This window comes from Aplidium turbinatum, chromosome 17, assembly GCF_918807975.1.
Source record: "Aplidium turbinatum chromosome 17, kaAplTurb1.1, whole genome shotgun sequence".
NCBI lineage: Eukaryota > Metazoa > Chordata > Ascidiacea > Aplousobranchia > Polyclinidae > Aplidium > Aplidium turbinatum.
Window position 1 is genome coordinate 2,150,464 of NC_137488.1, and position 20,745 is coordinate 2,171,208.

Sequence of the window (20,745 nt, forward strand, 5' to 3'; positions counted from 1 at the left end):
ATACGAGGCAGAGTGGTCTTATACTATACTATACTATGTCCGTTTTGCCCCATGCCCGGGGCAAAATGGACAGCCAGAATAAAAATCATTTTTTGTAAATGAATAAAAAAACATTAGGTTTCATACTCTGAGCAGTTGTTCCCACGTGACATGTTAATTTAAAATACGCAATAGCTCCATGGTATCTGATTTGTTTGCTCAAATTAGGCACTTTGAAGTTAGCATGGCCGTTTTTCCCGACTTCCCCTATTTGCTTTGACAGTACTATTCATTTCAGTACATATCAAAAGCCGCACTATGCTTCGTTAAATTACCGAAACTTTTTTTTAAAACGGAAGGCAAAGCCTATAATGTTCCTCTCCTAAACTGCGTACGCCACTGGGTACGTCTTATGTCCAGTTATATGCGCAAAATTACCGACAATTAAATACACACAAAGATAAATGTCACGTGGTTTACGACGCCATTCATTTTACGTCCAAACCCAACTTTATGATTTCACAACGTCGTCACTATATTGTTGAAACACAAAATGTTCTGCTGAACCCGGCAAGACGAGAATAAGATTCGATGCAAATGCAACAGAATGTAGGAACAATAAAAACTTGTGCAGGAATAAAATTGATTTTATAAACATTAAACACAGGTGAGGCAACACGAGGTTTTCCTTGATACAAAAAAAGATTCATCCGCAAGATCTTTTCATTTGTAACATAATAGATAAATGCCGTGTTGATGTAGTTCTACCAAGTAACCTCTCTATTAAAATTGTAATAAAACGCTGATTTACTCCATATTCATAAGTGCAAGAAGTCGATTGGTCTTGCAACAAACAAGCGTCGCCTCATACAGCGAAACTAGAGGCGCACGACAAACCACGTATGGGACTCATGAAACATATTTGAACTTCATTAAACTCAGCAACAATAATTAATTGATGTATCAGACGACAGGATTCTCTCTTCCACCAGCACTTGTAGAAAATTGTAACGATTCTTTGAATTTCCCACATCGCTGCTGGCAGATTCGACCACAAATGATGAGTAGCTGATGGAATACACAACTTTGACAAAACGAAGTAACGCACAATTGTTTAATGTTCATAGGATCTACGAAATGATGAGACTGAACCATCACATCAGCTAAGTACAACAAGCTCCACATACCACGTCATGGATGCATGGATTGAAGACAAGTTAGGCCTCTTACATTTTAACAAATAATAGAAATAGGGGAAGGCAGGGCAAGACGGATATATGCTTTTTTAAACACATTAAGTTTCATACTCTGGGCAGTTGTTAAGTGACATGTTAATTCAAAATACGCAATAGGTCCATGATATGTAATTTATTTGCTCAGATAGAACACTTTGAAGTTAGCATGTCCGTTTCGACCCGCCTTCTCATAAGTCCTAATTAGGATATTTACAAAAAAAATCGTTTCAAAAATCAAAAACAGCAGATCAGTTTTGTTCAAGAACCCACATGATGCAAATCCACATCTGCCGAAGCAACAACCTTAGCAAAAACGTATCAGAGTGTGTGACGTTTTGTTAGCGTAACTTCTGCGTTGTTTTTGCATTTGATTTTTGCCTTTTTCCATACTAACCATTCAATCCCTACAATATATCCCACATGGAACCTTGACGTAGGTAACCGAATGCTCTTTTGTTTTTCGGTACCTCCACGGTAAGCGTATTTTTAATCTGTATGTCGCTGCAGCAGATGGGGTGTTTTGACTGGTAGACTTCACCGTAGGACAATTTTCCCTGAACCAGTTGACTGCAGTCATTGTGACCCTTCTAGCAGTCAGTCAGACTTGATTCTTGCTTTCAACTTTGTTTGGTCAGAATTACTGTAACCAGCAAATTAAAATCTTAACTTCTGATTAGTTAATTAACCTCATCTGCTGCAGCGACCTTCACATTACAAATACGCCCACGGTAGGTCATAGCTTTAACATGAACAAAAGTAATCTGTTTCACAGTCTGCTTTTGTAGGCTACATTGTGTCGAATGTGGAGCAATAGTGAAAGAAACTTTATTGATTATAAAAAGAGTGTTTTAACACATTAAATAATAAATTCCGTACTTTTCAAACCCGAGTGACAACTGGCAATGCTAAGTAGAAAACGAGATTGACCCGTTTCTTGTGATCAGTTGGGTTTCATTATTTGCAAGAGATCAACCCATGTGAAGATAGTCGATATTACAAAGATGTGGACGATAACATTGTCTGGGAAGTAGGAAGAGTTGTTAAAAGTTAAAAGGCCGATGAAAGCAACGAATTTCTGTTCAACTAAAGAACTTCACTTTCTTTGCAAGGGTGCTCTTGAACTCTGCCATCTGAACGGCGAGCTGCATGCTTTCCTCTCCCCTCTCGGCCATCACAGAGTTGTTGACCTGAACGTACAAACTCACGTTATGAAGATGAAACGCCATGGATAGACCACACGATAATTCGTCCGTTTCTTTAATATACAAAATTATTCAAAGTTGTGAATTGTTCTTGATCAACCAAGAACCGGCCAAGAAATAGAAAACTGAAGAATTTAAACCGACGGGTAGTGCAGACCATGGTGGGCACTGGGGTTATGAGGTGGGCCTTCAAATTTTAAAGGGAGCAATTGGATATATTGTAGAACTATGTACATTGGTCTGTTGTATGTACGTATAAGCGAAACTACCACAAGATAAACAGTAACAATATGCATTTATTCCAAAGTTTCGTTAATTAAACACGAATGACTTCTTCGAGGATACATAGAACATGACCGTAACAGAACACTGAACCATGTTTCTGTAAATAAATAAATATGTACTACTTTTAGTCGCACCTTACCCGGGGTCATCTGTGGGGCATATTTCTCTGTTGCATGGCACCCTTTTTTCAAAGTCGTCATATCTAAGTTATCCCTGTAAAAGTCTTTCCATGTTCGCTTTAGTCTGCTTTATCTCTTTTAGATTTCAAACTATCACATGTTTTGCCTGTGCAGCCCAGTCTACCAAACCGGGACGTGGACCTCCACTGACCAGCTGATTGTCGGTCCAAAGCCCGGGTAAATGGGAAGGGTTGGCCAAAGGAAGGACATCTGGCCGTAAAACCTATGTCAAAACCCAACTGAAGATGCAGATTCAATCATTCACAGATAGGATTATTGGGGCATACCCAAGAAGCGAAGCGTCGCAACATCGCCGTGCAGCTGCGAGAAGCGAGCTACCATCTTATCAATGGTGGATACGACTAAAGAAGCTAGCTATGAGAAAAATATGAAGAGTTACGTATAAGTAGGAAAATGGTATTTAGAAGTCTGTACATCAGAACGATGACCAGCAAAAGTAGAAAAGTCGTAGATATGATCAAGAGACGAAAGATTGAAGTCCTATGTCTGCAGGAACAAGGTGATAGGCAGAAGGCCAAAGAATAAGAAATGGCTACAAGTTATATTACATGGGAATGGATAACCGACGAAATGGAACAGGAATTGTACTGAATCCAGAGATAAAAGAAGATAAACTTTTACGAGTAACCAGGGAATCAGATAAAGTAATATGTATACAAATTGAAGTTAAAAAGATTCTGATTAATGTAATCATTGTGTACAGCACCCCACAAGTTAGTTGTGGGGTGTAGGAGGAGGATTTTTGGGAGCTTGTTCGTAGTGTTATGGTAAAAGTGCCTGATCACGAAGAAGGAGTGTGCGTAATAAAAGATTTTAACGAACACATGGAAATCTGAGCTCAGAAACGAAGGTTAAGGGAAGAGAACCACTGGACCAGGTATAGTAGATTTCGCGCTGGCAAATAACATGGCAGTGACCAACACTTATTTTTGCCAAACACCCCCTCAACTCTCGACGCACAGTAATGGAGGAATAAACTCACAAGTCGACTACGTCACGTCAAGTCGACTACGTCACGTCATGCAGGAAAAGTGAGCTGCAAAGAGTAAAAGACTGTGTGTAAAAAGAGTGCAAAGTGTGTAAAAAAAGTGCAGAGCTGCAAAGAGTAAAAGACCAAGGGACAACTACTACTAAAACAGAACAGTTCTGTTGCTACTTCGGCGCATTCGATCCGTCGAGTAAGTTACGACTATCACGACAGATTCAAAACAATTTTGGAAGCACACTCTGTCCCCGAAGGAAAGGCTGCGCAAGTTTTCTTGACAAATCAAAGTGCAGTCACATACAAGATGTTGCAGAATCTTGCTGCACAACAGAGCCCTCCTGTGGAGATAACGAACTTGTTTTGGAACAAATAACAAAGTTCATGAAAGACCCGAAACGTTTTACAATACGGGGAAGATTTAAGTTCTGGAACGACATGCACCGCAAGCCAGGCGAGTCTATCAACACGCTGGCAGCTCGAATCCGACAGGACGCTTCAACATGCGATTTTTCTTCCATAAAGGGTGCTCAAGATGAGGCCATGTGCACACGCTTTATTTGTTCGTCAGCAATGAAGCGATGTTGAAAGCCTTGTTCAAAGTATATGCTGAAGAATTAGGCTTTGCCAAGGCCAGACAAATTGCCTTGGAGACAGAAGATGCTGCTAAGGTAGCAAAAGAGACAGTCTACGGATCAAAGACGTTTATACCTGGCCAAGTTAACGTGGTCGAGGTAAAGAGACAATGGCACAGAGGACAAACTAATTCCTTTAACCATAGAGAGCGAGCAGATCCGAAAAGAAACTTACAGTGTGGACGCTGCGGGAATAAGGGCCACACTGGAAAAGATTGCCCTTTCAAAGATTCCAAACTACTGCAACAAAAAGGGACATATCGAACCGACATGTTTCAAGAAGAAGATGATGTCAAATTTAAACTGAATGTCAATCCCGTGTTTTGCAGGCCCAGACCGGTACCATTTGCCATACAGTCTGATTTAGCCCAAGCGTATGACGCTGGTATTGCCAAAGGGGTTTGGAAGCCAACCCAGTTTAATGATTACGGTACTCCTGTGGTGCCTGTACGCAAGACAAAACTTCCAGGGCAAAGCACAGCCTCCGAGTTTGTGGAGATTATTCCGTTATCGCCAACTCTTAGCTGGAAACACATAGACAACCTCTTCTTCTGCCAGAAGAGCTCATGCACAAGCTGGGAGGTGGTTATGGATTCACAAAGATCGACTTGGCTGTTGCCTGTAATCAAATACCGCTCAGTCCAGAAAGCCAAAAGAAGCTTGCTCTGAGCAGTGAGCACCCAAGGAGTCTTACTCCAGATGGGATTACTTTTTGGCATCAGCTCAGCTCCTGGCTATTTCCAAAAAATTATGGGTCAACTCACCTCTGATTTGAACGGAGTAGCCGTTTACCTAGACGACATTTTGGTCAGTGGACACAACGCCGAGGAGCATCTGCAAAACTTGAGAGCTCTTATGCATCGCTTGCAAGAAAAAGGTTTAAGATGTCGTCTGGAAAAATGCGCCTTTGCTCAACCAAGCGTTGAGTACCTGCGTCACCGGCTATCCAAGACAGGCATTGCAAAAGGACATAAAGTGGACGCAGTATTACAGATGCCACCACCAAACGACGTGTCCAGTCTGAGGTCTTTTCTTGGTTCCGTGCAATTTTACAGCAAGTTTTTGCCAAACCTATCTTCAACGACAGAACCATTTCATAAGCTTGCACGAAAAGGAGTAAAGTACCACATGAGGCAGTGGCAACGCAACCAAAGCTGTCGATACGTAAAACAATTAGAATTTTAAAAACGAAAGAAGCCGATGAAGATACAGAAAACTCGTTGGTAGAAATTAAATTCAGAAGATCACCAGAGAGAGTTTGTGAAGAAGATGAAGGAAGTCGTTTGTGAAAAAAAAATACTTTGATGATTTTTAGCAAAGCAGAGAAAGAGACTGCATGGAAAGTAATTGGATACATATTAGGCAAACCAGGAAAGAAAAAAAAGACATTGTGGTGGGATGAAGAGGTGCAGAATGCTACCAAGAAAAAGAAGGTGCAAGAATGAAAGAGACTGAACAGATGTGATCTAGCTACCTCGGCATGCAAGAGTGCAAACAAAGAAGCAAAGCGGGAAGTGGTGAAAGCAATGAGTGTGGGATATAAAGACCTTTACAAAAACCTGGAAAATAAACACAGACAGTTGAAGGTAACCCGAAAGGCCAAACAAAAGAATACAGACTCCCAAGATGTTTACCAAGCAAAGATGAAGGATAAGAACGTACTGATAAGTGATGTAGAAATTCTGTAAAGATGGAGAGAATATTGTACAATCAATTGATGAATGTCGAGAATCTAAGAAAACATGTGACAATAAACCCAGCAGTGGATGAAGATGTGACTGAAGTTAAGGAAAAGATAACAACTGCTTCACAGAAAATGATCAACGACGCATTGCGTACTGTGACTGATTATCTGCGCCCAACTCCAACAGAGTATTACAACCATTCAGTAATTATACCACCAGTGCAGCACATTACATGGGTGACACTTGGAACACAGCATGGTGTGCCACCGATACTTGACTCTATAATTTTATACCTCACCCAGTGACGCCCCCCTGGTATGGATTTGCCCCTGCGGACGTGGGTCAAGCTCAATAGAATTCAAACAGGAGTCGGTCGCTTCCATTCCTGAGTGGGGTCTGGTTCCCTCATCAGCCTGCAAGTGTGACACGGAGGAACAAACTGCTGACCATGTCGTTCTTGAATGTCCCATTTACAAGGCGCAAAATGGAATACATGGTATAGCAAAACTGGACGAAGCTACATTCACCTGGTTTTCCATCACCTGCCCTGATATCTGTACAATCCTGTCTCACACGAAAGACAGAAGATGAAACAAGGAAAAGTAGTTTGACCGGATGATATTTCAATAGAAGTTTGGAAAGTACTGGGAGCAACTGGAACGAAATGGCTAACCGATATTTACAAGGACGATAATGAAGACAGAGAACATGCCAGATGGGTGGGGAAGTAGCACTTTGATTCCAATTCTCAAGATGAAGAAAGGCATATAAGAGTGTTTGGAGACGACGAGGTGCTGTGTGCAGAGATGAAAGAAAGCGGAACAGACGCTGGAGACTCGGAGAGTAGAGATGGAGGATGAAGGTATGAAAATATGCAGGCAAAGGACAGAAAATCTCAAACCCCAGATGACTACAATGAAGAAAATGAGATAAAAACACAATTAAAAAAAAGTGGTGGAATACGAAAAAAATAGTTCAAATGTCTTAGTTAGACAGTTCATGAGAACAGAATGAGCGACAAAGAGGTGGCAACGAGATGCCAGGTAGGATGGGAAACATGGAAGAAAATAACAGGAGTCATGTGTACCTGAAAGATGCCACAAAAGTTGATAGCAAAACTTTATAAAACGATGGTAAGACCAGGAATGTTGTATGGAATGCAGGCGGTAATCCTGACGAAAACATTGGGAGGAAAACGCAAGTGGATGGCGAGACTGTGTGGCAGAAGATATGGAAACAGTAGGGGGGGAGAAGATGCTGCTGACAAAGTGATGTGGAGCACTGCAATCTGTACTAGCGACTCCATTTGAAGTGAGAACAAATCCAGAAGAAGATTTCAAACTGTGACATATTTTTGCCTGTGTAATCCTCTACTCTCCACGACAACTGTTCTAGCCACATACATGTTACATCTTAATTCTTCCCTTCAACTGCTTGTGTTTTCCTTCTGACAACTAAATGATAGAAACGAAACTCCATCAAATTTTAGCAATGTAGATTGTTTCAAGAATCTTCTGATAGCTTTACCTGATAGGCCTGCAACAGCATTGTGATTTGTTATAGAAGCCTGATGAATACCTTCATTCAATTCTAAGCTATTGAATATTAGGTAAGCCTTTGGAGAGATTACGTTAGCTATTAATACTTAAATTTTTGAATTATTCAAAGTAACATCCCACCATTGTCATCATGCTCAACATGTCTTCAGAATTGCCTTTTTCTTGCAAGGTCTTCACTAGCGCCGTCACATACCACGAACCGTCTTTTGTGTCTCGATATGCTTTCGTCCCTTAACATATTATTTTGATTATTATAATTACGAACAACTTAGCCTGAGATAAAAACAATGGTCTGCCAGATGATCAACAATGGCACTTCTTGCGTCATCTCTGTTCAAAGTCAAGAGACTTTCCTGCTTTCAATGAAAGTTGAAACGCGGCACATACCTGCAGCTGTGGCAAATGAAACTAGCATGTCTGCTTTATCCTGAGGGATCATGGATTCCGCAGACTCGCTGTCGGGCCCAGCATCAGACTGAGTTGATGATAAAAGTGCAGCTGCATAAAAACGCAAGTATTGGCTTGGAAATATTGAAACTAGCAGCGTTTTCAAAGCAGTAGGCTTAGTTACAAATTAACTAGGAATGCAACATCGCTATTGTTACAATGTGAATATTTCTTATCGAACTCACGCTTATATATAGAATTAACTAAATTGTCAGTATATAAGTAAAAACTTTCACTGTCTCTATCACTTGTAGAGCTCATTCAAGCTTGTGTAGCAGACAGCACAATTTACCTTACCTGCAGAACTCGGCTGTTCCGCGATGGAATCAGAACTGATCGTCGGATAATTGTGCTTTTCTGAGAACATTTCGATGTTAAGTAAAGAATAATTGACTAAGCCGTCTAAGAGATACCTCAGCAACCATGAATCTCAATCATGGGCAGGCCAAAGTGGTGGATTGCCAGCTCAGCCAAGCTTAGCTGGCAATTAGCTGAGTCGACCAGACAAAGCGCATCGTGTCAATTCAATGGAGTCATGTTGTAACCAAAGTCAATTCAACAACGATATGTAAACCGGAACTCGCCATAACCTTGAAATGTACTTGTTTATATATAAATAAAAAACTGCAGACAGTGGCACATCGTTTCACGAGAACATGTAAATCATGCTATCTGACCAGACGTCCCATGGAAACATAATATAATATTGCAACTGACAGTTTCTAATTGACCTAGTACGTCCTACACAAGTCAGTGACGTAGTGTGGTTGCGTAACATACCAAAGAACTACAAATCATATCAACTTTACATTTTTTGAGTTAACAGTGGTACATTTGTAAAGTGAACAACGGACTCTTAAAAGTAATTCATTCATTTGAAAGGCCAGGTAAACGGCATTGTTCTGTTGTCGAACCTCACTCAGGTTTCGTGACTACGAAACGTGACCACCAACATCAGCATTATTTAACTAAACTATCTTCTTTACCTTTTCTGCAGAATTGAAAGAAGAAGAGTTTTGGTTTCCCGTTCAACTTTGGGCAGTTGCGTGCAGTAAAGTTGGAAATGACGTCTTCCGCCGGGATACTCTGCTTCTCGACGTCGATGAAGTAATCTCGATTGTTTTCTAAATAGAAAGAAATCACCTTCACTTCTAGTCTCTCATTGTTTGTAAATATTGTTTACATTCAAAGTAGCAAAGTTTTGAAATGAAAAAAAATTGTTCCATCGATCTTTTCCACCCGCCGCATCATCCAGCGCTACATCCGCATGCGGGAGATATGTAATGCAGTTCTTCTTCTTTCGTATGAGAGGTTTTTTTTTTTTTGGACTACATTTTATCGGGGTCAAATGTCCGGGCATTCTTCGAGCAGCCACTTGATTGTAGAGTCCTCCAGCGTTGACAGGCCAACTGCCCTTGGAGGAGTAAACATCGGGCAGTGGTAGAGGATGTGATCTGCTGTCAGTTCCTCTGCACCACAGTTGCATGCCGCAGATATTGATAGGTCCCATTTGTGCATCAAGGAAGCGAAGCGCTCAACCCCTGTGCGGAGGCGATTCAACCATACCCAGGCAGGTTGTCTGAGCTCCTTTCCTGGTGACATGGGTCCAGCGTCGGGAACAAAGGTGTGGAGTCTGGAGATGTTGTCTGTCCACTCCTCTTGCCAGGTATTGGCGATCCAGGATGAGGCACTGGTGTTGTGCTCCAGCAAGGATTGTGCTTGAGCGACAAAGGGGCTTCTCAATTTGAGGCGTTTCTTTATTACCGATCTGGTGATGTAGCTGTGGAGCGCGTGGTGTGGCTCCAGTGACCAGCGAGCCAGGGAGAGTGTAGCACCTTTGTGGCGAAGCTCAGCAGGGGCGATGTCGGAAAGAACTGGTAAAAATTCAGTAGGAGTAGGTTTCAGGCATCCCGCTACAATACGCAAGGCGTCGTTGATGGGTTTGTCGAGCAAGCGAGTATGAGCACTACGACACCATACAGGGGCGCAGTACTCCGCGGTGGAATGGACAAGAGACAGGGTAGTGGTGCGCAGAGTTGTTGCTGTCGCACCCCAACTCGTACCTGCCAGTCGAAGTCTTGCAAAGTGATTCCAAGTGGTGTCGGTACGTGAGAGTCCTGTTCAAACTAACACCAACATAGACTGGTGTGGTGTTAAAGGGCGGAATGTTTCCATCGATGTTGATGGTCAGCTCACGCTTTGCTTCCTTATTGTTTAGATCAGTGGTTCTTAACCTGGGCGCTACCGCCCCCTAGTGGGCGCTGTTAACTTTTAGAGGGGCGGAAATATTCAGGGGGCGTTATAGGGGGCGCTGCATTCAGAAGGTGTAACGATATTTTCCTCACTGCAAATTTGCTTTAGTAGTTCTGCTGGGGGTACGAGAATCCACCGAGGATGAGGAGCTATATACAGTATAGAGATTGTGTTTAACAAGGGAAGTAGTGATTCTCTCTCAGAGCATTCTATGTTGGCCTATACAGCACAATGCACAACACCATCCGACAAGCGTGGACGTCGGATGGTGTTGTGCATGGCCTTTGTTGTTGATAATGGGCATTGTTTCCCTGTCCTTGTAGTAAGTAAATGGCATTTTGTGGTCAGCTTTTGGCAGGGACAGCGGGCAGGCAGTGCAAGCAAACCATAAGGACTGGTCATAATAATAGTCAGTCAATAATGGTTATTAGTGTAACTCTTACTAACTACTAAAAAATCAGCAGAGATGTGCCTTAAGACTTTTAAGTTAAGAGCCTTAAGGCACATCTGTGCTGATTTTTTAGTATTAAAACTAACATCGGCTTAAACTAGTTTTTTCTTACTAACTAATAACTAATTACTACTGGCTGTAGGCTAGCCTTATAGTCTTGGAAGAAAATGTCATTAGTAGGCTACAGCCCTTATATTATGGTGGGCGCCAGACTATGGAAATCTCTGAAAAGGGGAAAAAAAGGTTAAGAACCACTGGTTTAGATGGAAAGCGATTGACAACGTTTTAGATTTACTGAGCTTGAGTCTCCACTTGTGGGGGTAGTCGGACATCTGAGCCATATCTTGAGTTAGGGCCCTTTTCAGTGGAGACCATTCCGAAGCGTTATGCACCATAGCCAGGTCGTCGGCATAGGCATACAGCTGGATGTAAACATTAAAAAGGAGTGGAGCCGGACACATCCCTGGGAAACACCGTTCTTGAGGCGTCTTGGCCTGCTTCTTCGTCCGCGTCCGGTGGTGAGGGTGAAACTGCGGTTGTAGACAAGCTCCATAATCATTCTGACCATGTGCCGGTCGTGGAGAAGGTGAAGAAGTTTGCAGGCGAGGTCGTGGTGCCACACTGTGTCATATGCTGCAGTGAGATCATTGAATACGGCACCAGCCTTTTTCTTTTCCTTAAAACAATCCTCTATGTCTTGGCTCATGCAAGTGACCTGTTCTACAGTTGATCGGCCACGGCGAAAACCTGCTTGCTCTGATGGTAAGAGTGGGTCGATGATTGGGTCGACTCGGGTGTGGATGAGCCTTTCGAGGATTTTATAGGGGATGCATAGGAGTGAGATAGGATGGTAGCTCCTAGCGTCATCCAGGGGCTTGAATGTCAAGAATGAATGTCAATGTCTTGAATGTCAAGTATTTTAACAGTCTAATGCAGTTGAAGGGCTCAGTTGATAGATAACACCAGCCAACTAAACAAAATTGTTTGATGCTTGGAATGTTAGACCTATTTTGGGGTATACTTGCAGCACTGATACCAACAATCTTTTTTTTCTATCAGGTCTAGTTTTTGGGACACGATATACTTAATGAAATTTTTGAAACATACTGAAAGTTCTTGCCCAAATGTTTATCAAATTTGCCCAAATTTTCGACTAATTGAAAAGTCTGGGGATGCAATTGCACCCCTGGCTTCTACGCCTTGAGCGCAAGTACTGTGTGAAGCTATCAGTTTTTTAAGGTCTATTCCAGCGCGATCTACCACTTAACGCCGCGGTCCGAATGACGCGAACACGAATGACGCCATCGAGGCCGCAACGCATGAATGATGCACGACTTTGTTATTTCTTACTAAGACTAATTCTTAACTTTTGAATAGTTTTGTTATGACTGCTTCGAGACTATCAATACAAGCCAAGTAAACCATGCGCACAGCTTGGCTTAATGCAGGAAGAAGTAGAACGGCATAGTAGAAGTAGTAGATCTAAGCTTTGTTTTTGTTGGATGAGTGAGGCTTGCACAAACCAAGTAGGCTACCACTCCATCACATGGAAAAGTTTACATATACAATTATTCTAAACATCAGCTTACACTAATACTAAAAACAGGCCACTTTCTGATACAAATTCACTGTTTGTCACGGTAGTAGATTTTTAAAACCGTTTACCAAATTTTGGAAAATCAAGAGTCCCTGGCCAAACTGCACATATGCCTTCACATTTGTCTGTTATAACTTTTTTTTAACTTCATTTAAACATTTTGTGTCTTTTAAACATCCAAGTATTTTAACAAGTGTGATATCAGCAACAACAAGAAGCTGCGGCTGCCATAAAGTTATAAGTTTTCATGATTGCATGAAAGTTGTTGGTGTTGAGACCGCAAGTTCTGACCCAAGCTTATAATGAAGACTTAAAGAAGACAACTAGGGGTTAGACCATGCAAAACTTTGTATACAAGCAGAGCATGAGTTTGTTCTTGTAGCAAAAGAAAGGAAATACCACGTGATTATCAAGCTACACGAGGCAACAATTAAAAAAACTTCTACCTGTGTTGTAGTTCAGCACACAAAACCTGACACAATACACAACAGGCCTGATTGTTGTCAGAAGCATTTCCTGCATTTCAACTTTTTATTGGTTGACAATTTCTTTACCTTATTCAGTCAAAACCAGATGTTGTCAATAGAAAGTGTTTGTCTCGTCACAGAACTACCACCACACAACGACGCTCTCACCTCGTTCCCCATGCGAGCCGATGAAGACGAGACTGACAGAGCACTCTTTGTTTCTCGAATTTTTAGAAAATGCGTCCAAGATGACCATGATTTCCTGAAAAGTAAAAAAGCAAAACTTAAACAGCTTCCGGTATCGTCTTTGCAATAGCAAGATTGTTTGGCCGGTGTCTGATATGCGTATTTGCAATCAGCAGGTCGCTGCAGCATATGAGGTTTATTAACCAATCAGAAGGCAACCAATCACAGCTGATTGCAGTAATGCGACTCACGCACGTTAGAAACTAAAAATACAGGTCAAAATGCCTCATCTGCTGCAGCAACCTAATTGAGTCCCATACTTGATCCAAACATCAGGGGATGAGAAGATAAGGTTCTCATTGTACTAAGCCTTCGGTACTAACGAGAGTAGGGTGGCCAGTTCCTTTCTCTCAGCCGCCTTTCCTTCAGCAACTACGCCTACCCAATTTATTACACCCTGGGTAGAGGTGAGCGGTGTTTTTTAACAACCAGCCGAAGCCGGGAGTAGAACCAGGATTGCATAACTGGAAAGCAAGCGCCTCATCTGCTGCACCATCCCACCACCACATGCAGTGACCTGCAGGTTCCAAATACGCGTCCGGTATTTGGAGATGTTTTAATCGTTGTCGTGGTTTGTGACACTGCCTTACATGGGCACCGACCTCCAAGTGGACAACCAATCGTAAAGGTGATCCATCGGTTATGTGAAATATAACACTCCACATTGGAAGATGATGAAGTGCAAAAAGAACAATTGCACAACTCGTATGGCGTAGGACAACTAGACTTGTCTTGAAAACAACCTATGAGTTGAATGACCGTTGGCACTTAATAAGCTGCAAGGAAACATGATGCAACCACTGAATGGTTGATTAAGATGGAGCTAACCGTAAGTTTCCTATAACCCGGTGTGCACACTTTCATACGTATTACAACACAAAGTTTCGAATTGATGGACCATAAATTGGCATTGGAAAACATATGATTTTTGTTTTGAAACTGAACAAGCATTAGAATCTGATTAGATAGACAACGCAACATTCTCCCTCAATGGTGCGGCTTGTCAAGAAGTAGAAGATTCCCTGCGGCTGGAATAATTTACGAAAGAAAATGCAAATACGAAACAAAGGCATCCATTCTATGACCGGGCATTCATCGCCTGCATTACACTTCTGCGGGCCGCCAAAGAAAAAGTAAGTTTGCTTCTAATAGTGCATCCACTGTACGATATTTGTAACGGAATGGCCCGTTTCGGCTAGTCCGATTGGGCTGATCCGATTCGGCTAGTTCCCTATTTTGGGCTACAGTCTTTATCGGTTAGTTCCCTATTCGGCAATTTTTTGAAAATCCAACGATAATCCTTCCGTAATCCAACATCGTTTCTTTTGCATTCCAACAAATTTAACGAAAAATGTTTGAATTATTAAATTTCTTTTATAGTTGAAATTATCGAAGCTTTAGATGAGTGGGGTTTTGACCTAACCATTGAGATCTTAAAACTAAAAAGCGAATTAAATTTATTTTTGAACTATTACTGTTTGCTCAGATGAAATTGACATGTATCATGCGTCGCCGTCTGCATGCAAACTTAGAATATATTAGAATCCTCAACTATTACAAAATTCTAAATCCAACGACGCCTTCTGTATATTTACAGTCCAGAATTTTGTATTTTGATCTCGAAGCTTTAGATGAGTGGGGTTTAGACCTAACCACTGAGATCATAAATCATATTTATGACACCGGTTACATCCCTAGTGATATGGTACGTTCCATATTCATAACTTTACCAAAGAAAATCGGAGCAACAAAATGCTCACTCCACAGAACAATTAGCCTTGTAAATTACGTAACAAACATCTTACTCCAAATCATAATGATGAGATTGAGACCAAAACTACAATCGGAAATTTTTACAGCACAGTTTTTATTTGTTCCAGACAAAGAGACCACAAAAGGAATTTTTACATTAAAAATGATAACAGAGAGATGTGTCCCATCTCCAGATCTTATCAACGTTTACAGTGAGATGATTTTGAGAGACATCGGACATATGAATGGAGTAAAGGTTGGGGTACAAAATGTAACAAGCTTGAGATACGCCGATGAATGATGATGCAGTCCTGATAGCAGAATCTGCAAACGATCTACAGGACTTATTAAATTGTGCTGTCAATAACAGTACACCAATGGGTTTAGAGTTAAATTCAAAAACAGAATGTATGACCGTATCAAAAAAGAAAACTTATCCAAATTGCAACCATTCAATGGTGTGTTGCACTCAATGGTGTGAAACAAGTTGATTGGGTACACTATAACTTGCGATGGCAAAGTGACACTGAAATTAAAAAGAGAATCGCTCTAGCAAAGGATACTTTCAGTAAAATGAGCACAGTCTTCAGGAATCGCAACATGACAACAAAGACCAAAATTAAACTTTTGAAAGCATATGTAGAATCAATTCTAACCTACGGATGTGAATGCTGGACAATAAGTAACGATATGATAATAAGAACAGTTAGAAGGCGCCATGATGCAATTTGTAGGTCATATTCACAGACATGAAGATTTGGAAAAATTTGGGATGGGAAAAAGAAGCAGTGGTCGTCAAAGATTAACTTATTTAAACAGATTGAATCAATGGGCCACAAACACAACAGTCAAAACGAACGATTTTATACGAATGGCAAATGACAGAGAAGTTTGGAAGACCATGATCGCCAACGTCTGTATCAGATGGGACACATAATCATCATCAATCGTTTCTTTTGCATTCCGACAAAGAAAAATAATTTGAATTGAAATTTAGCGAAACAAAAAAAGCGAACTGAATTTATTTTTGGACTATTAAATTAAAATGTTGCTCACATAAACTTGACATGTATCCTGCGTCACCGTCTGTATGCAAACTTAGAATATGTATATTCGAATCCTCAACTATTACAAAATTCCAATCCCTAGTTTTTAGTTTAACAAGTCAATACAATCAATACGGTACATAACAAGTAGGGTGGGTCGAAACGGACTTTTTCTCCGATTTCGTTGCTACAAACTTTCTTTCTTGCGAATAATCATAAAACGACATTCCTGAAAGTTTGAGCTTGATCGAACATCGTCTTCATTTCTAAAAATGCTGATTCTTGCCAGTGTTCACTACCTGCGAAATAAGTAGGGCCAGTAAAAGTCATTAAAGTCATATTTTTTAGGTAATGCAGAAAGTTGTCAAACCGATAACAGTGAAACAACGACGTTTCTACGGTGTCTATTTAAGAAGTTATAAAGTCATAAAAAGTTATATTTTCTGTTTTAGATAATAAAATATGACTTCATTTATACTTCAAAATACAAAGATTGAGCCGGAGTAACTTTGTAAATGCAGTTCAAACAGCTCCTGTAAACATTGAAATTTGATAATTTGTCAATAAGGGAGGCAATGAGAGTTCTCACGCTGAGTCTCACGAAGCATTGGAAGCAACATTTTTATTACTTTCTGTAGCCTAGTAATAGCGCTTGCTGTTTGATGTTAATTTGCATTGTGACATCATCTTGACACATTATTTTGCAACACACAATCCAGTCTTTGAACATTATAAACACTTGCAGTAGGCCACTACGTCGCTAATAAGCTGAACCATCGTAACTCCAAAAATGCAGTTTTGAGAAAATCGAATTTTAAAGTTCACGCTGTGTTTGCTGTACATTGTTTGGTTATTCTAAAAGTTCTCTAACGGAAAAACATGAAAACTATACATTGTTTTTCATGGAGCTTTGTTGTTGAAAAAAAAGATAATTCTTTTTTGCAAAAATTGAACGTTAGAAAAATGAGTATGGACATACGATAGTCAATAAAAAATTGTCGAATTGTAGTTACAATAAAACAGCAAAATTGTTATGCGAAATAGAAAGAAATATTATATAAGTAAGCCTTAAATATCAACATGCAAAAAACGATTGAAAGAAAAATTAACTAAAAGAAAAGGGAGTGTTAACGTGAAGTGTGTAAAATTACTTTCAGAGCAGAGTATGGTAAGTCCCATTTTATTATTTTATTTTTTTTGCAAAATTATTAACTCCAATTTACGATAGTTCATCGTTCTGTATCATCAAAACTAAAGCAGATGGACTTACAATGCTTTAACAAAATAAACTGTAGTTTATAAAGATATCAAATCAATCAAAAACGCACTTTTGAAAAATTTGGACTTACGATAGTTCAGCTTATTAACGACGACTAAGTCAACCAGTGCTGAGACCTCAAGAGTCAAGGGTACTTTTCGAGTACAGAGCTTTGACTCTTACTACTAAGTAGCTGGTTTGGTAGGTAGGCCTACACATAGGAGCCGACTTTTATTTTTGCACGGGATGGCAGATAGCACAATATGGCAACCTATAAACTTTCAAACTGCATGTTTTTGTTTGATTTTTACTAAGCATTCGAAAATTGCATTTTTTTTAATGAAATTTGAAAATAGATATTCATTTAGGGGGTGGAGCTATTAATCATCGAGATAATTTTATTTTCGAGTATTTTATAGCTGTCATAATTTATAGCGATATTGAGCAGTTTAAAATTTTTCAAAAAAGATTTTTGGGAGAGGCAATGGAAAGATCGTATTTTATTGATTAATAAATCCCATTGTAAACCTAACAAATGTAACAATGACTTATGAAAAGAAACAAATAAAACGACAGCAACAACAAGGAAAAAAAATCGTAGCCACGTGTTGCGTAATCTTCACGTAGCTTGCTTGATGTTACGCGAGTATCATGCTTGTGACAAAAACAATCATTTTCTTCGCAATACTGTATTGGTTCACCTCTTGCTTTACGTTGACTTGAAGCGAAAACCAATGATCAAAAAAAGATTTAAACGTCCGTTCAAATTACATTTATTTGCAGTAAGTAATGTAACCTAAACGGGGTGGCTGCCATTATGCCATAGAGGTTATGGGGTGGCGTGGATGGCCACCCCGTAACCCCGTAAGTCGGCGCCAGTGGATGCATTAGACATTTGAATTTTTGTAGTGATTTTAAAGCGAAATAGAAGTGTTTTGTTAGTTGTTCGAGTGTGTTATTGTTCAAAATACATGTAAAACCTTAGCCTACATACGAGTTATTAATTAGAGATTAGCATAAATTTGATGCTTTATAACAAAGTCATATATTATCATATATTTCAAAAAATAAAGTCATATTTTTCAATTTTTTAGGTAACTAGTAATAAGTAATAGCACAACGTCATTATCAAAGCAGTTGTAATTATTAGGGTAGGCCAGTCCGTGGTGCATTCCCAGGTCCAACGTCAATGCAGGTGAACAATGGTTGCGATTATTACAATTCAAGTACTTGACATTTCTTGGCACATTTTCTCAAAGGATCAAAATATAGTCATCATAACACACATTATTACCTGATTTGTTGCCACACAAGTGTGGATGCGAGCCTTGCATTTCTCATCACGTCGGGAACAACGCCAGTATTTCTTAAGCCGTCTGGACTATATTGAGCTAGTTGAAACATGTAGCCATCATGTAGAAAAACCTCACCTTTGCGCTGCGTACTAATCGATTCCTCTGCCATGATCAAGTAACATCAACTGAGAGTCTAACGAAGGAACTAACCAAAAGAATTTCGGGTCATGTAACGCCGAAACCCAGGTTTACTCTAAACTGCCACTTAAGTTTAACTTCATCTTTTATGGCAAACGCTATTTGGCAACTGTCTTTTTTTCGTTGACACGTTTTCGCTGAGACTTTATCTCATTAACCCCTATTGGTAATCATGAAAACTGTTGTTTTCATGTAAAACACATATTTTGAACGAACCCAGACATCAAACCCGTCATTTTTACATTGATTCAACGTCTGCAGACGTTGAATGAATGTAAAAACGACGGATTTTGCCGTCTGGGAAGGCACTCAAAGGTAAACACTGGATAAAATGCAAGAATGCAAAAGATGCCATATTGTCGAATTAAAATACAAAATTCTCTAAATAAACGGAAGAACCGGACATACATTTCTCTGTTATCATTTTTAATGTAAAAATTCCTTTTTGTGGTCCCTTTGTCTGGAACAAATAAAAACAGTGCTGTTGAAATTTCCGATTGTAGTTTTGGTCTCAATCTCATCAACATGATTCGGAGTAAGCTGTTTGTTACGTAATTCACAAGGCTAATTGTTCTGTGGAGTGACCATTGTGCTGCTCCGGTTTTCTTTGGTAAAGTTATGAATATGGAACGTACCATATCACTAGGGATGTAACCGGTGTCATAAATAAGATTTATGATCTCAGTGGTTAGGTCTAAACTCCACTCATCTAAAGCTTCGAGATCAACTATTGTGGAATAAAATACAAAATTCTCTACTGCAAATAAACAGAAGGCGTCGTTGGATTTAGAATTTCGTAATAGTTGAGGATTCTAATATATTCTAAGTTTGCATGCAGACGGCGACGCATGATACACGTCAATTTTATCTGAGAAACATTAATAGTTCAAAAATAAATTTAATTCGCTTTTTAGTTTTAAGATCTCAATGGTTAGGTCTAAACCCCACTCATCTAAAGCTTCGATAATTTCAACTATAAAAGAAACGATATTGTGAAATAAAATACAACATTCTCTAAATAAACAGAAGGCATCGTTGTCGATTTTATGTGAGCAAACAGTTCAATTTAATAGTTCAAACATTTTTCGCTAAATTTCATTTCAATTTGTTTTTCTTTGTCGGAATGCAAAAGAAACCATATTGTGGAATAGAATACAACATTCTCTACATAAACAGAAGGCGGCGTTGTCGATTTTATGTGAGCAAACAGTTCAATGTAATAGTTCAAACATTTTTGCTAAATTTCATTTCAATTTGTTTTTCTTTGTCGGAATGCAAAAGAAACGATGTTGGATTACAGAAGGATTATCGTTGGATTTTCAAAAAATTGCCGAATAGGGAACTAACCGATAAAGATTGTAGCCCAAAATAGGGAACTAGCCGAATCGGATCAGCCAAATCGGACTAGCCGAATCGGGCTGTAGCCGAAAAGGGTAATAGCCGAATCGGAGTAGCCGAATCGGATCAGCCCAATCGGACTAGCCGAATAGTAGCAGACCCATTTGTAATGCTGACTACGGACTGAGGCGACGACGCAAGTGAATAAACATTTGTTTTTATCAGCGCGGAAACCAAGAGATATCTCACCGCCTTTTTCTTGTTTTTATGAGACTCAACATCAAATCCAAGCCTTTTCAAAACTGTTTCCAACTTTGCGGAATCCACTTCCGCGCCTTCTCGTGTGGAAGCGCCCCTGAAAGTGATGTTGTTGATAATGAGCGCACGTCCAGACTTCCGCGGATCGATCGGGTACACCTGCATAACAAACGATGGACGTGAATGTCCAGCGATAAAAACAATTTGAAGAAACCAAAAGTAAACATTTTAACGTCTTATTGTGGCAGAAATTCAACGCAATATAGAAAAATCAGTAAAAATGTTTCGCATATAAACAGGCCGCTCTTTGTCGAGACATGGCCTGGGAATACTATCGCGTCTTTTTACGTTGCTTGAAATCAAAACTCGGTTAAATA

At 39.9% G+C, this 20,745-nt stretch overlaps 1 protein-coding gene across 1 annotated transcript in view; it reads right to left on the reverse strand.

Annotated features, from left to right (window-relative positions):
* Nucleotides 1-383: 383 nt before the first annotated feature.
* The window catches only part of LOC145786861 (uncharacterized), a 33,838-nt gene continuing 13,476 nt past the window's right edge, over nucleotides 384-20,745 (reverse strand). The window contains exons 8-14 of the mRNA XM_082598601.1: nucleotides 20,360-20,527; nucleotides 13,146-13,239; nucleotides 9,196-9,333; nucleotides 8,507-8,566; nucleotides 8,150-8,260; nucleotides 7,883-7,992; nucleotides 384-2,401 (exon numbers count right to left, since the gene is read on the reverse strand). Of these exons, the coding sequence (XP_082454727.1) occupies nucleotides 2,294-2,401; nucleotides 7,883-7,992; nucleotides 8,150-8,260; nucleotides 8,507-8,566; nucleotides 9,196-9,333; nucleotides 13,146-13,239; nucleotides 20,360-20,527 (789 nt within the window). The 3' untranslated portion in view covers nucleotides 384-2,293. The remainder of the gene's footprint in view (nucleotides 2,402-7,882; nucleotides 7,993-8,149; nucleotides 8,261-8,506; nucleotides 8,567-9,195; nucleotides 9,334-13,145; nucleotides 13,240-20,359; nucleotides 20,528-20,745) is intronic.